This window comes from Aspergillus aculeatinus (genome assembly GCF_003184765.1).
Source record: "Aspergillus aculeatinus CBS 121060 unplaced genomic scaffold BO66scaffold_80, whole genome shotgun sequence".
In the NCBI taxonomy this organism is placed as follows: domain Eukaryota; kingdom Fungi; phylum Ascomycota; class Eurotiomycetes; order Eurotiales; family Aspergillaceae; genus Aspergillus; species Aspergillus aculeatinus.
In genome coordinates this window covers 35171-48759 of record NW_020291549.1, presented here as the reverse complement: position 1 = coordinate 48759, position 13589 = coordinate 35171, and the positions used below count along the sequence as shown (strand labels likewise).

The window sequence follows — 13589 nt, the reverse complement described above, 5'->3', positions numbered from 1 at the left end:
ATAACATAAGCTGATCGGTGGTCAGGTAAGGAGATCGAGGACTTTTCTTTGTGAGTGTGCATTCAAGGGGGAGGGGGGCTATGATGCGAATCAGTTGGACGGCGCTATGATCTTACAAGTATAATAACGTTCGAGGAATTAGTGGGCGTGAAGATAGAATCTGAAGCATTCGAAGTAGCTAGCTCATGGGCTGTCATTTCCGTAGCAGCGGCAGCAGCCGAGTCATGATCCCAAGCATGCAGTATATATATATCCATCCAACTTGCTGGGAAATAGAATCAAAGAACAATCAAGATAAATTGCTTCACGCTCATAATGCAGTGCTCCCATCATGCGCGCTCGTTACACAACACACTCAAGCTTAAATCACCAGATCTTACCCGACTCAATGCGACTACAGCGCCCAATCATCCACACCCTCTGAGCTCTCAATAAACGGCCGATCGATCTGCTTGATCGCATGGTCACCGCAAAGGATACTGACAATCTGGTTAGTGACACTTCTGAAGCCCTGGGGCCAAGAACATACCATGCTTCTGCAATCAGCCCATCGAGCTCACGCACCACTTCCGCCCGTCGCGCCGCACTGAGAGACCCTTTGCTGAGCTGCGCCTGCAAGTCCCGGATATACTTCTTCTTGCCCCCTGCGCCCTCGAGCACCTCCTTGCCCAAGCAGTCGCTGTGGAACGCGTGCTGACAGGGAAACACAAAGAATTGTCGACTGAGCACAGGTAAAGAGCAGAGCCAGCACTTCTCTCCCGGCTCCACAATAGCGTAGCGCGTGTCAAGTGCCGCAATTTCCGTGCGGATCTGGCGGGCCGTGTGTGCCGAGTTGTCCATCTCCTGCCGGAGAGCGTCGATGTGCCGAGAGTATTCCTCCAGCGCACTGCAGATCTCGTCTTTGAAGTCGTCGATAACGACAAAGTCCGGGAAGAACGGAATGAGGTCTTCAATGCGAAGCAGCTCGCATCGGCGGAGGAATTCGATGGCATCCTTGATACCCTTCCCGGGCTGCCGGATTGTCTTCTCCGCGACAAGGAGCCAGAGCTTCTTTCGGAGCTTCTCGTTCCCTTCCGGACGGTCGGCCACAATTGCTGCGAGTTCAATATCGTCATGCTGTAAAGCCAGCTCCACAGCTTGAAGATATTGTCCCATAGCGCTGTAGATGTGAACGCATGATTGGACGCGCTGGTGTTGAATGCAGAGACGCAGAGCAAAGTCGGCATCATACGGTGGGGGCGAGGATTGCTGTGATTGCAAATAGGTGAGAAGCCCCGCCTCAGACGTCGAGGCGCTGGACGCATGGATTGATATCAGGGTATTGTGGACGGCGGCGGAGGGGTTCGGATGGTTGACAATGATGAAGTTGAGGTATCGCACGGCCTGGTTCTGCGCCAGCGGGACATTCACCGTCTTGTTATAGTTGAGTAGAGCAGGTATCAGTCTCTCGGGCTCTAGGTTAGTCTGTCGCATCAAGATATCGACCAGTCCAGCAGCAGCGTGGGTCATCAGGACACTGCTGTACTTGTAAAACACGTCCGGGTCACTTTGTCGTTGCAAAACATTGAGTGCCTCCGTCCATTTCTCCCGCAGTATCCAGTAGGAAAGAACATAATTGTAGTCATTGGCCGCGGTGGCGAAGAAGAGTAGCTCCTCCTCACGACCATGGCTGCTGATGATATCGTACGCCGTCTTCTTGTCAAGATCGGACCGGTACCGAGTGACAAAGTCCTGGAACTCAGCTCTGACAGTGCCAAGCTCGTCCTTGACTTCCTCAGTGCTGGTGCCCTCGGCAAGCTCTGCTCGGGTAGCAATGTTGTCATCGAGGGAGTTCAACTTAGTCATGAAGACCTCAACCAGCCAGCTTGCGACCATGATGCGCTGCATGGAAGAGGATTTCTTGTACGTTGACAGCTGAGACAACAAATATTTGCGCAACGCATCATGCTCTCCACGGTTGATCAACTTCAAGCAGACCTCTTCGAATCCTTTGCTGCTTCTGCCCCATACGGTGGCCGCCTCGAGATATCGGCCTTTCTCCGCAAGGAAATCACCGGAAACCGTGGAGACGGCATCTTTCTGGGCACTGGTACGGGCGTACTGCAGAGCTTGATCAAACATTTGTTTCTGCAGGTAGACCTTCCATACATCCCTATCCTCGTTCTCCACGGCAATTTCGTAGATCTCGCGGCTAGTGAACAGCCAGTAGGTATGTTGCGTCGCGTCCGTCAGGAGGCCCAAAGCACTTTGCCCTGGTTCCAACACGGCCTCGTCAAAAACAATCTCCTCGCTCATTCGATTTACAGCGACAATCCTGCCTTCAACTAGGGCAAAGATGTGCCATTGGGACAATGTCACGGCGGTAATGGGATCCTGAATGAGCTTCTTACCGCCGCGCGCAGATTCACTAGCCGGGAACACGGACCGTGGAAGCATGCTTGCGCTTTCAAGCGGCTTGCTGAGCTTTTCAGGCGCATATGGGAGTTGTCCGTGGAACACCCCCTGAGAACTGAGCCATGCGAATTCTTTGTCGGCCACACCTCCCGTCGTCTGTGCATCCGCGAGAATTGGCGAGACTGCCAGCATTGACGGTGCGGCACCGGAGGGCTTCTGAATCTCGTGAGTAACAGGCGATTCGCGTTGGAATAGATCGGCGTAAATAGGGCCACCCCCCTCCCGTCCGTATCTCCCGGTGCGCCCCAGGAAGCTTAGTAACTTGCCATGAGTTGCTATAAGCACCCGTCTCAGCTCCGGCCTTGTTGGGATTGATTCTGCCCACAATCCCGTCACAGGCGAGCCCTCCAAGGCCTTGAAGACGACATGTGCATATCTCTCTTCGCGCCGGTAGAACTCGCTCGACGGCTCAATGTAAGCTTCCCAGATCTGTCCATCCGTAGTACCCAGTAAGATTTCTCTTGTCGACGCTGTAGGATGCGCTGGATTCCAGGCGACACTCTCAATCGAGACACCTTTCAGTCGCGACAATGGTCTAGGTTGCCGCGATTGGGTGTGGAGGTAATAGTTCTCGCCCAGGGTAGTTGTGATGATGAGATGAGAGGCGGAGGGGTCAAGGAACATTCGACGAATCACACCAATCTCCGAGGATTTCTTCGGAAGGTCGATGTCTAGTTCAGGAAGCTCAATTAGCATTGCGACGCGAGAAGATGCGGAGCGGTGGGCTTATTCCGGCGGTGAAATGAACTGACCATCGATGTCCTCGGGGGTATCCAAGTCGATACGGAGAATACGACCAGTTGATAACGCTAGAATGAGCACATTGTTGGCTACCTGTGCGGCTACAAAGTCCGCTGCAAGAGGGAACTGAAGCTGAACATGTCGGACATCGAACATGGAGAGTGCGGAATCCCCAGGTTCCGCGAGGTTGCTGGGAGCAACATAGCCGCCAGACGTCTCCAGCGCCATGATGCGCCAATAGTGATATATTCACTTATATCATACCGGTGCCACAATTGAAGGGCTTAAGTCAGGTTGGGAAGACAGTGTTGTGTCTGTCACCCGAGAGTGGCTGGCTGATAGTTATAAGTTAGTAGTAAGTTAAGTTTAACAATGACGACGAATGGAGTGGAGGATCGGGAAATGGGGGGAAGCTCCGTCCGTCGGGCGGTGGATGCCTTGGCATGTCCCGTGTATATGCCTGAGGTACGAAGGCATGCGCAGGCATCAACTTAGTGTACACCAGCACTATTTTACTACTCCGTGTACAAAGTCTAAATCACAATCATGAATACATATGTATCATAATGACATTAGCTTGCCTCGCCATATGCTATAGAGGCTCGCGGCTTGGGTATGCTGTCTAATCTAACACCAACACATCTCCAAACACCAGAGACTTCCTCATAACGCGTAAATCATGCATCATCACTGAATATTAATGTCCTCCTACCTTGCCGACCATGCAACCTTCGAAACCAGAGAAATTGGTGTACAACAAGAGCAAAGACAGTGGTGAAAAATGCAACAAGGCTGAAGTGCATCACCTATGCATCAATTACAAACCGATTCATAATCACATGACTGTACACTCCCGGTCCAGTTTCCGTCCAATCTTTTCGCGAGACTTGTCTTTGAGCTTGTCCCGATATCGATCGGAATCCCGAGTCCGCCTCGGGCTTCTGTCCTTGCGCTCCATACTGGGCGGTGGTAGGCGGTCGTTCGGAGCAAGCTCGTTCTCCGTCAACTCTTCATCTTCCCCCTCGGCAAACTTATCCCGGCTTAGTCGACCAGCAAACCGCGAGAAGCTGAAGCTAATTCTGTTCTCACTGGCTTGACTCCCGGTACGACTTCCAGGATTGCTCCTTGTTGCTCTGGAACTTCGTCGGGAAAACGAGAAAGAATTCCTGCCCTCGTCGTCTCTCGGTGTCAGCATAGGCGAGGTTGATGGAACAGACTGCATTTGAAGGCCAGGCTCGAAGGCTTCAGAGAATGTCACGCTTTGCTTTCTGCCATTGTGATCCACGGGTGTGCGGTCTGCTCCATCTGGGCTGGTGATCTCAAAACTTGGCCGACTGGATCTATGCCCCTCCATCCCATCGATAGCTGTATCATCCAGCGCCAGTGACTGTAACTTCCTAGGCATGCTAGCCGCCTCTAGCTCACGTGAGTCCCTGGACGTTTCAGACGATGGCGGCTTGTAGCCTAGGTTAACTGCGGCTGCATCTTCATGGATAGGTAAGATCTGGTAGAATAAGAGGTAAGGCGACTCGGTTTTCAGTGCCTGCTCAATGTCGATCAAAGTGACTCGCTCGCTTGCTAAGTCATCAAAGCGCATCCAGTACTTCGGTGTGTCCGAGAAAGTGTCATCCTCGGATCCGTGAGAGCTGGCTGGAGGTGCTCCAGCACTGGTCCCCCTGACGATGGATATGTAATGTCCTGAATCCACTGAAGTTCCACGGTGGCACACCATCGCCTGCAGTGAGAGCTTGAAATTTCCGTAGATCGGGCCTTCCTCATTCATGTTGTCATCCTTGATGAAATGGGGGAGTCCAATCTCAGTCGGAATATCAACAAATGTGTTGAGTCGGACTGCTTTGCCGTTGGGTAGCATAGAATAGCGTTTCAGGCACATGCCTAGAATTGGACGCTTAGAAGAGAAATGTGCGGCGACTTGGGCATCACTGGTGGGTGTGTTGTCTGTATACCACGCTGTACCATCGTTAGCGCATTCCTTGATGTGCTGTAGGACTGACAACTCATACGTATCAGGCTGAAAAATTGCCATGCAGGCATCATCACTTCTTTGCGATAGGAACCCCTCCGTTGAGATGTAAGCACGCTGTCCTTCTCGTTCTCATGGTCCGTGTCTGGTATGAAACGCTCTTGAAGGATGCTATTGCGACGGTAGGGAGGGGGGTCGGATTCGATTACTTCCGTCAACGAGTTCACTGGTGGAGTTTCATCCCAACGGGGTGAAGGAGGCTGACTGGAAGAGGGCGACAGCGGCGTGCCAACCTCTTCGACGTGGGTCGTGCAGCCTTTGGAGAGGGAATCCAGAGATTTTGTCGAGCCTAGCGTGTGGCGCCGTTCCAAGTACCGCTTGACCTCGATCCGGTTGTTGAAGTAAGACTCCAAGCAATCTTCCAAAGTGACTGTCTCCCCATCAACAGGTTCGGGAATTGCGACCTCTAGCAATCTTTCATTGATGAACTTATGATCACCACTCACATCCTCCTTTCCTGTATGGTAGATGTCCATCTTGAGTGTCAGGAGTGGAAGCTCTAGCTTTTCCGTGATGAACGTGAATGCCTCGGACGTGTCCTGTTGTCGTAGTCTCGCTGCATCTTGCCAACCGCATTCAGCGAGTGCATCTTGCAGGTGTTTTGTCTGCGGAGCACGCCAATCAGCGGGAAACGAAAGATAGTGTGGAGACAGGATTGCCTACAAGATCGGTGGTGATAAGCTTTCCAGACCGCAGCATGTTGACCCAGAGCCTTAATAAGATGGAAAGTTTCCGACGAGCCTCGTCGTTGAAAGATTTGTAAAGAATAGCTTCGAAGCAATCCAGCCGGGCGAACATCGCAAAGAGTAGAGCGTCCAGGTAGCAAGTAACGCCTTCGCGATTCACTGCGCCACGAAGTTTGGTGCTTGGCGTGTAGCCTCTGATTATTCCCTCAATCGAATCCTCCAAGAGCAGAAGCAACTCAAAAGCCTTGTCCACATCGCCTTGCGCATGCTCCGACTGGATCGCATATACGAAATGTTCCTCCTTTAGGCCGGTGATGCCGAGTCGCGCGACACGTTGCTCGAGAATCTTGACCTACTTGGCTGTCAACTCGAGGTATTCAGCAGGAACAGATGCGCGACAGGATTTTCTGTGGTCACCTTCTTTTGTTCTTCATTTGAGTCTGTGGTTGGGAGTTTGTCTGATGAGAAAAGACCTCGGAAATGAGGACGAGACAGGACATTCGACGTCTAGAGTCGCAAACAGCGTTAGCTTCAAATTGCGACAGAAGGTAAAATGAGCTGACGATGCTTTTTTTCAAGGATTGGGTCTACCTCGTCTTTACCAGACTTTCCATCTTTATTTCGCTCACGCCTCGTGAGAAATTTGTGTATACCACTCATCTTCGACGGTGCATGAATCCTAGCTAGATGGGGGGAAGAAGTGCGCAAGCAGCGTGCAAATTGCGGAGTCGACGAGGAACCGACGACATGTGGGGGGGGAGGGGATCTATATTGATCCTTGCTCAGGCTCCAGGGTTCCGATCGAGCATGCAAAGATAGCGCCTGATTGAGTCATAAAACAAATCAGAAGGGACAGATGGGACAGGTTAGGCGACGATGACCTTTTATTGTCCCGATCCGTGAGCGTTCCTCTTTAATTCATTCATTGTTAAGCCAATACTGAGTAAAGACAAATCGGGTAGCCAGTTACCTTGTAACTCTTAACGCACCAGCTGAAAGGAAAGCCAGTGACATCACATGCGCCACCACCATAACATGAAAGATGAACAAGACAATAAATGAAGAGTGAGTGAGGCAAAAGTGACCATAGACAAGGAAAGGGAAGGAAGGAGATGCCTGTCAGAAGACCATACTATGAGCAAGTACTCGTAGCACACGATCGACAGCGAAAGAGAGATCTCCGGTGGCCAGTTTCACCAACTAGGTTGCGATAAGCCAGTGGCGGGGTGGAAAGGCGAGCCGTGATCACTGATCACACAAGTGGAGAACTGACCTCGCAGCCTGATCTCTAAGGTGTTCAGGCAACCCAGCAGGAACCAGTGTCACCTGATCAATTACTCCCGAAAGAGTCGTCGATGCATCTCCGGTGCGGGAAAAACAATTTTTGGAGATCTCAGTCTCGACTCCAATCTCAGCCTACAACCACCATCTCCCCCCCCACCAAAGGAGTAGGAGTTCACAATGGCTGCCAGTGAGTCCTCCAGATACTTGGCAAGGTCATTGCCACGGGCGTTGGCGCCCTCTGCTCGTCCTCAGACCTTGTGCTGGCGCCGCAATGTCTCCGACCAAGCATCGTCGAGATCTCCCTCCGCCGAACTGAGCGAGCTGGAATCCACCGACCTCGCCTCCACAAATGCACCCAGCGAACTGGTGCAATCTTATGATCCTATCGCCAGAGCCAGAGGTCGCAAGACCAAATTACCCCGGAGTCGGTAGGTCTCTCCCTTGTCCGCGCCTCTTCCTCCATCACTATTCCTTGCGGACCACACGATTCGTTGCTCCCAGTGCCTTTTCTTGCCTGTTCTCCTCATTTGTCTTCACGATACCATAACCATACCCATAATGCTAAGTCAACTGCCCACTTCACCAGTTACCAATTCCGGTCCCCCAAATACTACCGTGGTCCGCTCCACCCTCACCAGCCGCCTCCGCCCTCCGACCCTTCCTCCCGACTGTACGTGCCCGGCCCATTCTCCCTTCCCCGAGTCGAGCAGACCTGGCAATCGACCGTCGCCTCGGACATCCTCACCCTCCTCTATGTCCACAACCCGCCGGGCTTCAAGCCGCCCGTCAAGGCGCCCCGTCTCCGCAGCTGGGACGACAGCTCGCCCTACCACAAGAACCGCAGCCTCCGGGGCCCCCGCGGTGGGGACGTGCTGCGCCTGCTCCGCAAACCCATCGACTTCAACAACATCCCGCGCCTCGAGCGCATCACCATCCACAGCTACGTCAACATGGCGACGGAGAACTCGTCCTGGCTGCACGCCGCCGGTATCGCCGTGCAGGCCATCTCCAACGTGCGCGTGCAGACCTTCAAGTCCCGGACCAGCGTCCAGAAGTGGGGGATCATCCCCGGCCGCGACACCGTCGCCTGCACGGCCGACCTGTACGGCGAGAACATGATGCACTTCTTCGGCAAGCTGGTCGACATTGTCCTGCCCCGCATCAAGGACTGGCAGGGTGTCAAGGGCAGCAGCGGTGACAGCAGCGGCAACATCACCTTCGGTCTCGACCCCGAGCATGTCGCTCTGTTCCCGGAGATCGAGATCAACTATGATATGTACGTGTCTTTGCCTTTGTTCCAAAAGCAGCGCTTTTTTTTTTTTTTTTTTTTTTTTTTTTTTTTTTTTTTTTTTTTTTTTTCCCCCCCCCCCCCCCCCCCCCCAATCACTTTTCAGTAGCCTTCCCAGCAATCATTGAAGCTTATGACGTGCGTGTGCGTGGTGACTAAGCTAGCTAACACATCTCGAAACACCAGGTACCCTCCCAAGATGATCCCCGGTTGCCACATCACCATCCACACCTCCGCCAGAACCGACAAGGATGCCCGCCTTTTGCTTAGCGCTCTCGGTATCCCCTTCTATGGCAAGATTATTCATTGAAATGTCGGCGCCCCAGTAGATGAAACTGCGCTTCATCCTCGCTCACTCATTCAAGGCGCGGCGAGATGATCGCGATTCCAAGGTCGTGACTTTGTAGAGTGGATTCTTTTTGGTCTTGGTACTTTTCCCATTTTGGTTGTTTCTGGCTGGCATTGAACATGTAACATGGAGGGTATGTCTCTGGTGTTGTTAGATTCTTTATGTAAAATACGCTATCGCTTTCGATTGTACCTTGATTGTGTGTACTTTACCCTCTGCAAGCCGATGTTTGTTGTATTCCACACACAAAGGAAAACATAGTCTACTTATGTCAATTCGGGATTACCCTTTCGTAAGGTGCTTTCTCTCCGGCGCAAATTGATTAGACTTCCTCACATTCCAAGAAGCCATGACATTAATTACAAGGAACCAGTAGGAACCTATTCCTCGGTAGAACATGCCGAATGCTTTTGTACACGCCATGTAGATCACTTTTGCCGTGTCCAGAGAATCGACAGTCGTTAACATGCTCGTCCTAGCCAAGTGGGCCACAAACAAGATGCAAATGCAAACACCAGAAGTCAAAGAGAGTGCAATAAACCCAAACATGCAATTAAACAAGTAGACTAAGGCCACGCAAAACAAAGGGGTATTGAAATATCAAAGCCAACCAATAACAATATAGGAAAGAAAAATGTGAAGAGTAAAGGAGCCGTCGTCCATAGAACCGACAGGACACTATCCGGCAAGAGGAGTCTTCAAGAAAGGGCAGGTCAGTAATTCGTCCGCTGACGGCCTCTGTTCGTAGTCGACTTGGAATGTCTGGTCCAGGAAATCCACGGCCTCCGGGCTGGCATGCTCAGGGGCCGGCGGTCGGGCTTTATTGCTGCCAATAGCGAAAATGGCTTGCAACTGACTACAGTCGGGGAAGGGATGGGCCCCGATGAACATTTCCACCACCAGACAGCCCAGACTCCAGATGTCGGCCTTCTTCGTGTGTGCCGTCTGACGAACCACTTCCGGTGCCATCCAGTAGACACTGCCCTGAAGTGAGGGGCGGTGCAGGTGACCTCCACCGGTGCCACTGGCACGAGCACCAAGAAGAGTCGATGCTTCCACCCGTTTTGAGATACCAAAATCGGAGATTTTGATGCCTCCCTTGTTATCTACAAGGATGTTGGCGCCCTTGATATCACGATGAATGATGTCACAGCTGTGGAGATAGGACAACCCCGCCAAGATCTGTCGAACAAAATTCTTGATCAGAGGCTCCTGGAAGGTGTTGTACTGCTTTAACATGGTGGCAATAGATCCTCCTGGCACATATTCCAAGAAGATATTCAGATACTGGTCGTCAGCAGCGGTACCCAAATACTGCACGATGTTGGGATGGTGCATTCCTTGCAAAAGTTCAATCTCGTGCTTAAGCGCGGTGACCATGCTGTTCTTGCGCTTGTCGAACTCCGTCCCCTTGGTCGCAGAGGGAATCTCGACTTGCTTGACGGCCATGAGCTCTCCAGTGATCGCGTGTAGTGCGAGGAACACGCTGCCGAAAGAGCCCTCTCCAATCAAAGAACCTTTCATCCAGTTCTTCGGGGCGAAATTGTTTCCTGCCAAGAAGTCGTTGAGACCATCATCCTCCTCTTCCCCATCTTCAGCCACAAGAATACTCAATCGTTCATTGAGCGAGCCGCCGTCAGTTGCAGCGACACTTGCATTCTCATCGAGAAGACTCTGACGGGAGGTTGTAGGATCATCAGAACCACTATCGAACGAAACATATGATTTGCGATTCGGCTCGATTGGCGACTCTTCTTGTAGTGGTTGTAAGGAGCTGGAGGCGATGGAATCTCTGTAGGTTGTTGACGGGAGACTGAATTTGGACACGGAGAGAGGTCTCGATGCACGGGTCGGTGTTCCTCCGGCGTTGAGCCAGGTATCTGCTATGCTTGGCATTGGCGGCGCGTCCCTCAGACTAGACGCATAGCTAGTATTGCTGACAACACTAAGGCGACTTGCTGCACGGCTCAAGCGCTGCGACCTCCGGACAGACATACGCATCGTCTTCTCAATATCCTCCCGGTGATGACTTGGGAAGTACGATGTAATCTCGTGGATAATCATCTCACTTGGAGGTCGAGCACCGAAGAACGACCGCAACTTGGCAGCAGAAGGAGAAGGGCGTTCCATGTTGACGGACCGCCCTTCATGCTCACTCGGTGTCAAATTCTGTCGAGACGAGACAGGAGACATCGGCTGTCTGATGTTAAGCCAAGACTCACCAGTTAACTGCTGAATTTTGAGTTGGTTGCGCACATTCGAACTGCTCAAGGCGTTCATGTGAGCAACCTGACTTTCATCTACCGCGAACTGAGAAGCCCGACGGAGCTCATCCGTATCTGGTTCTCCAGCATGGATCTTGCGAAGAATAAGACGGCCGCGCTCCGGCCTGTGACTGCTTTCGCAGATTTCCATAAGCTCATGGTCCGCAAGTCTTCTGCAGTTGGAGGGATCAGGTTCTAGGCCATCCATCACATAGAAGCAATAATTGCGATACTGATGCTCCGGAAGCTGTAGTTTCTTTAGAACGCACAGGATGATTTCATCTGCTGTTTTGCAATGTTTGATGTCAAGCACTTTGGTCTGACCACCAGTGTATATCACTCTGATGACGGGCGAGTTCGTCGGCAACTGTCCCATCGTCAAGCCATCGAGGCTAGGGTTCTGTCTCAAATGCGAGCCATTTCGATTGTTGTGACCATTTTCGCTGGGAGTGCTTGGCTTTCGGCTGGTCATCGACCCGGCAGATGAGGGATGGCTAAAGTACCCTGGACCCTGCTCCTTCCGCCCGGTTTCCATTGGACTGCTTGCGACATACTGTTGAGCACGCAAAGGCGATCCGGGTCGCGACGATGACCGGCCGGCGGAGTAGCTATGAGAGCTACTTTCAGCGGCTCGAGACATGCGGCGTGTACTCGTTGTTGGTCGCTGATTGGATTGGCGTGATGTCCCGGATGAGGGAGCTGTGTAAGATACGGATTCCAGCGCAGCCAATTGATTCTGTAATCAGATCAGCACGGGAGATGTCAGACAGCGTAGTGTCAAACCTACCATCGTTCTTTGCTTTCGGTTGAGGACTGACTTATTCCTCAGTTGCTTGATTGCGACGAAGATGCGGACGCGGTCACCGATTTTCTTGATGCCCATTTCTTGAAGTATTTTTTGATCACATTCGATTAGATTGTTACCGTTAACATTGTTCGCTATGGCTTGTTAGTCTGCAAGAATCTGGATGATACCATGAGGGGTGGATTGCTGCAGGTGTATGTACCTTTGAACAGAGCTTCGTATTGACCACAATTTATGCTATGAAGCCAGGCAACCACCTGCTTCTCATCCCATGACCTAGTACCAATGAGCGTTTGCTCGACCCTGAAACGGGCACGTTTACATGAGCGACTCACCGTACAGCGTCAAGGCCGTCGGGCGGATCCGAAAATTCTGACTCCGTCGGACTGGTAAACAACATGCCACCCTGGGGATCACCATGACCACCAGCCTTCTGCAACGAGCCAGTGTAATAAGAAGTCGTTGGTGTTTGCGTGGATTGCAGGCCCAACGGGTTGTATGTGGCCTTTGCCAGCATGTTGGCGACTTTGCTCGAGAACAGGTGAACGACAAAATCGCTCCGATGTTATTTTGTCGGGTCAGAGATTCGGATATAGGTCTGAGCCCACGGTCGATAGAGAACCTGAGCGTAGAGGTCGGGTGTGGTCGCGGGGTACAAGCTGAACGATATCTCCCAAACGGCGACTGTGAGTTGAGATCTCGACTGAGATTGTGTGTGGGGTCTAATGCATTGTACGAATTTGATATCTGGTTGTGATAGTGCATGTTAGCGGAGTTAGCACAGAGGTGGGGGGGGGATGGCGATAGAGGAGTGATGCACGATGCGACAAGCGGTCGAGGAGGAGAAGATACTAATTAGAGTACTGAACTTACAGTTCAATCGATCGAAGAGCACGGGGGATGTTTGGCAGCAGATTAGCACTATAGGCAGTGGCTTCGTGATCTGCCCGGCCTAGGCTCACTTGGGCTCTCCGCTCGCTCACACCAGGTGAGATGTCCTGCAGGCTAGGATTCTCTTGCTTTTGATGGCAAATCACTGTTCAGTCAAAAGAAGAAGGAGAGAAAGAATGGTCCAACAAAGGACCAGTCCAAGCGTCGAGGCTAGACGTGGGGGTGGAAGATTGGCAGAAAAAAAAAAAAAAAAAAAAAAAAAAAAAAAAAAAAAAAAAAAAAAAAAAAAAAAAAAAAAGGGGGGGGGGGGGGGGGGGATGGGAATGGGAACAAGACGGAGAAAGGAATAGATGGAAAAGGGGAGGGGGAGGAGGCTTTGATGGGGCGAGATAGGCAGACAAGACAAGTTTGAAAACAAGACAGCCACCTCGCCTGTGGTAGTTTTCTGTCTCTGTGCCTCTCTGGTTGTGTCTCTGGGTATCTCCTTTGGTGTTGAGGGGGGGGAGAGGGGAAGTTTTCATAGATAGAGACTGGAAGAAATCATGGATGGGTTTAATGGATCTGGGCTAAGGGCGAGAGCGCACAGCGGGTTGTTTAGGCCGATCGGTCGGGGACGATGGGCACCTTCCGACATGCGTCTTCTCTTCCTCTTCGTCGTCCACTGTCCACTGTCCACTGCGGGATCATTCTCAAACACGCCGCCGGCGGATGATTTGTCAAGGGGCCCAAACCTGAAACAATGAACTCTCGCTGTTCCTCAAGTCGATTGAACTGATTAAACTG

General features: G+C 51.9%; 4 protein-coding genes across 4 annotated transcripts; 1 reads left to right on the top strand and 3 right to left on the bottom strand.

Annotated features, from left to right (window-relative positions):
- Window positions 1-135: 135 nt before the first annotated feature.
- Window positions 136-3544, bottom strand: BO66DRAFT_385484 (vacuolar protein sorting protein DigA). Its single transcript, XM_025646144.1, has 2 exons — window positions 3207-3544; window positions 136-3125 (listed from the first exon to the last, which is right to left on the bottom strand). Exons 1-2 carry the CDS (start codon window positions 3421-3423, stop codon window positions 367-369), a joined length of 2976 nt encoding a protein of 991 aa, XP_025498251.1. The 5' UTR covers window positions 3424-3544; the 3' UTR covers window positions 136-366.
- A 211-nt stretch (window positions 3545-3755) lies between these two features.
- BO66DRAFT_385480 (ubiquitin C-terminal hydrolase family protein) lies at window positions 3756-6999 on the bottom strand. Its single transcript, XM_025646143.1, has 5 exons — window positions 6517-6999; window positions 6343-6432; window positions 5903-6277; window positions 5220-5844; window positions 3756-5166 (listed from the first exon to the last, which is right to left on the bottom strand). The coding sequence occupies exons 1-5, from the start codon at window positions 6583-6585 to the stop codon at window positions 4031-4033; spliced, it is 2295 nt and encodes a 764-aa protein (XP_025498250.1). The 5' UTR covers window positions 6586-6999; the 3' UTR covers window positions 3756-4030.
- Window positions 7000-7193: 194 nt separating this feature from the next.
- Window positions 7194-9103, top strand: BO66DRAFT_396176 (mitochondrial 54S ribosomal protein uL5m). The gene is made up of 3 exons (XM_025648410.1): window positions 7194-7637; window positions 7796-8485; window positions 8684-9103. Exons 1-3 carry the CDS (start codon window positions 7387-7389, stop codon window positions 8805-8807), a joined length of 1065 nt encoding a protein of 354 aa, XP_025498249.1. The 5' UTR covers window positions 7194-7386; the 3' UTR covers window positions 8808-9103.
- Window positions 9104-9129: 26 nt separating this feature from the next.
- Window positions 9130-12702, bottom strand: BO66DRAFT_240529 (STE11 family mitogen-activated protein kinase kinase kinase). Its single transcript, XM_025642857.1, has 4 exons — window positions 12251-12702; window positions 12118-12191; window positions 11898-12049; window positions 9130-11846 (listed from the first exon to the last, which is right to left on the bottom strand). The coding sequence occupies exons 1-4, from the start codon at window positions 12430-12432 to the stop codon at window positions 9525-9527; spliced, it is 2730 nt and encodes a 909-aa protein (XP_025498248.1). The 5' UTR covers window positions 12433-12702; the 3' UTR covers window positions 9130-9524.
- Window positions 12703-13589: the final 887 nt, after the last annotated feature.

Bases quoted from the DNA above. Each gene is read 5' to 3' on its own strand.
- BO66DRAFT_385484 (XM_025646144.1), bottom strand. From the start codon at position 3,423: ATGGCGCTGGAGACGTCTGGCGGCTATGTTGCTCCCAGCAACCTCGCG. The intron at 3,126-3,206 runs GTCAGTTCATTT...TTCCTGAACTAG, and splicing joins TACCCCCGAGGACATCGATG to ACATCGACCTTCCGAAGAAA.
- BO66DRAFT_385480 (XM_025646143.1), bottom strand. From the start codon at position 6,585: ATGAGTGGTATACACAAATTTCTCACGAGGCGTGAGCGAAATAAAGAT. The intron at 6,433-6,516 runs GTAGACCCAATC...TTGCGACTCTAG, and splicing joins GAAAGTCTGGTAAAGACGAG to ACGTCGAATGTCCTGTCTCG. The intron at 5,167-5,219 runs GTATGAGTTGTC...ACGATGGTACAG, and splicing joins GCAATTTTTCAGCCTGATAC to CGTGGTATACAGACAACACA.
- BO66DRAFT_396176 (XM_025648410.1), top strand. From the start codon at position 7,387: ATGGCTGCCAGTGAGTCCTCCAGATACTTGGCAAGGTCATTGCCACGG. The intron at 7,638-7,795 runs GTAGGTCTCTCC...CCACTTCACCAG, and splicing joins ACCAAATTACCCCGGAGTCG to TTACCAATTCCGGTCCCCCA. The intron at 8,486-8,683 runs GTACGTGTCTTT...TCGAAACACCAG, and splicing joins ATCGAGATCAACTATGATAT to GTACCCTCCCAAGATGATCC.
- BO66DRAFT_240529 (XM_025642857.1), bottom strand. From the start codon at position 12,432: ATGCTGGCAAAGGCCACATACAACCCGTTGGGCCTGCAATCCACGCAA. The intron at 12,192-12,250 runs GTGAGTCGCTCA...CATTGGTACTAG, and splicing joins GACGGCCTTGACGCTGTACG to GTCATGGGATGAGAAGCAGG. The intron at 12,050-12,117 runs GTACATACACCT...AACAAGCCATAG, and splicing joins ATACGAAGCTCTGTTCAAAG to CGAACAATGTTAACGGTAAC.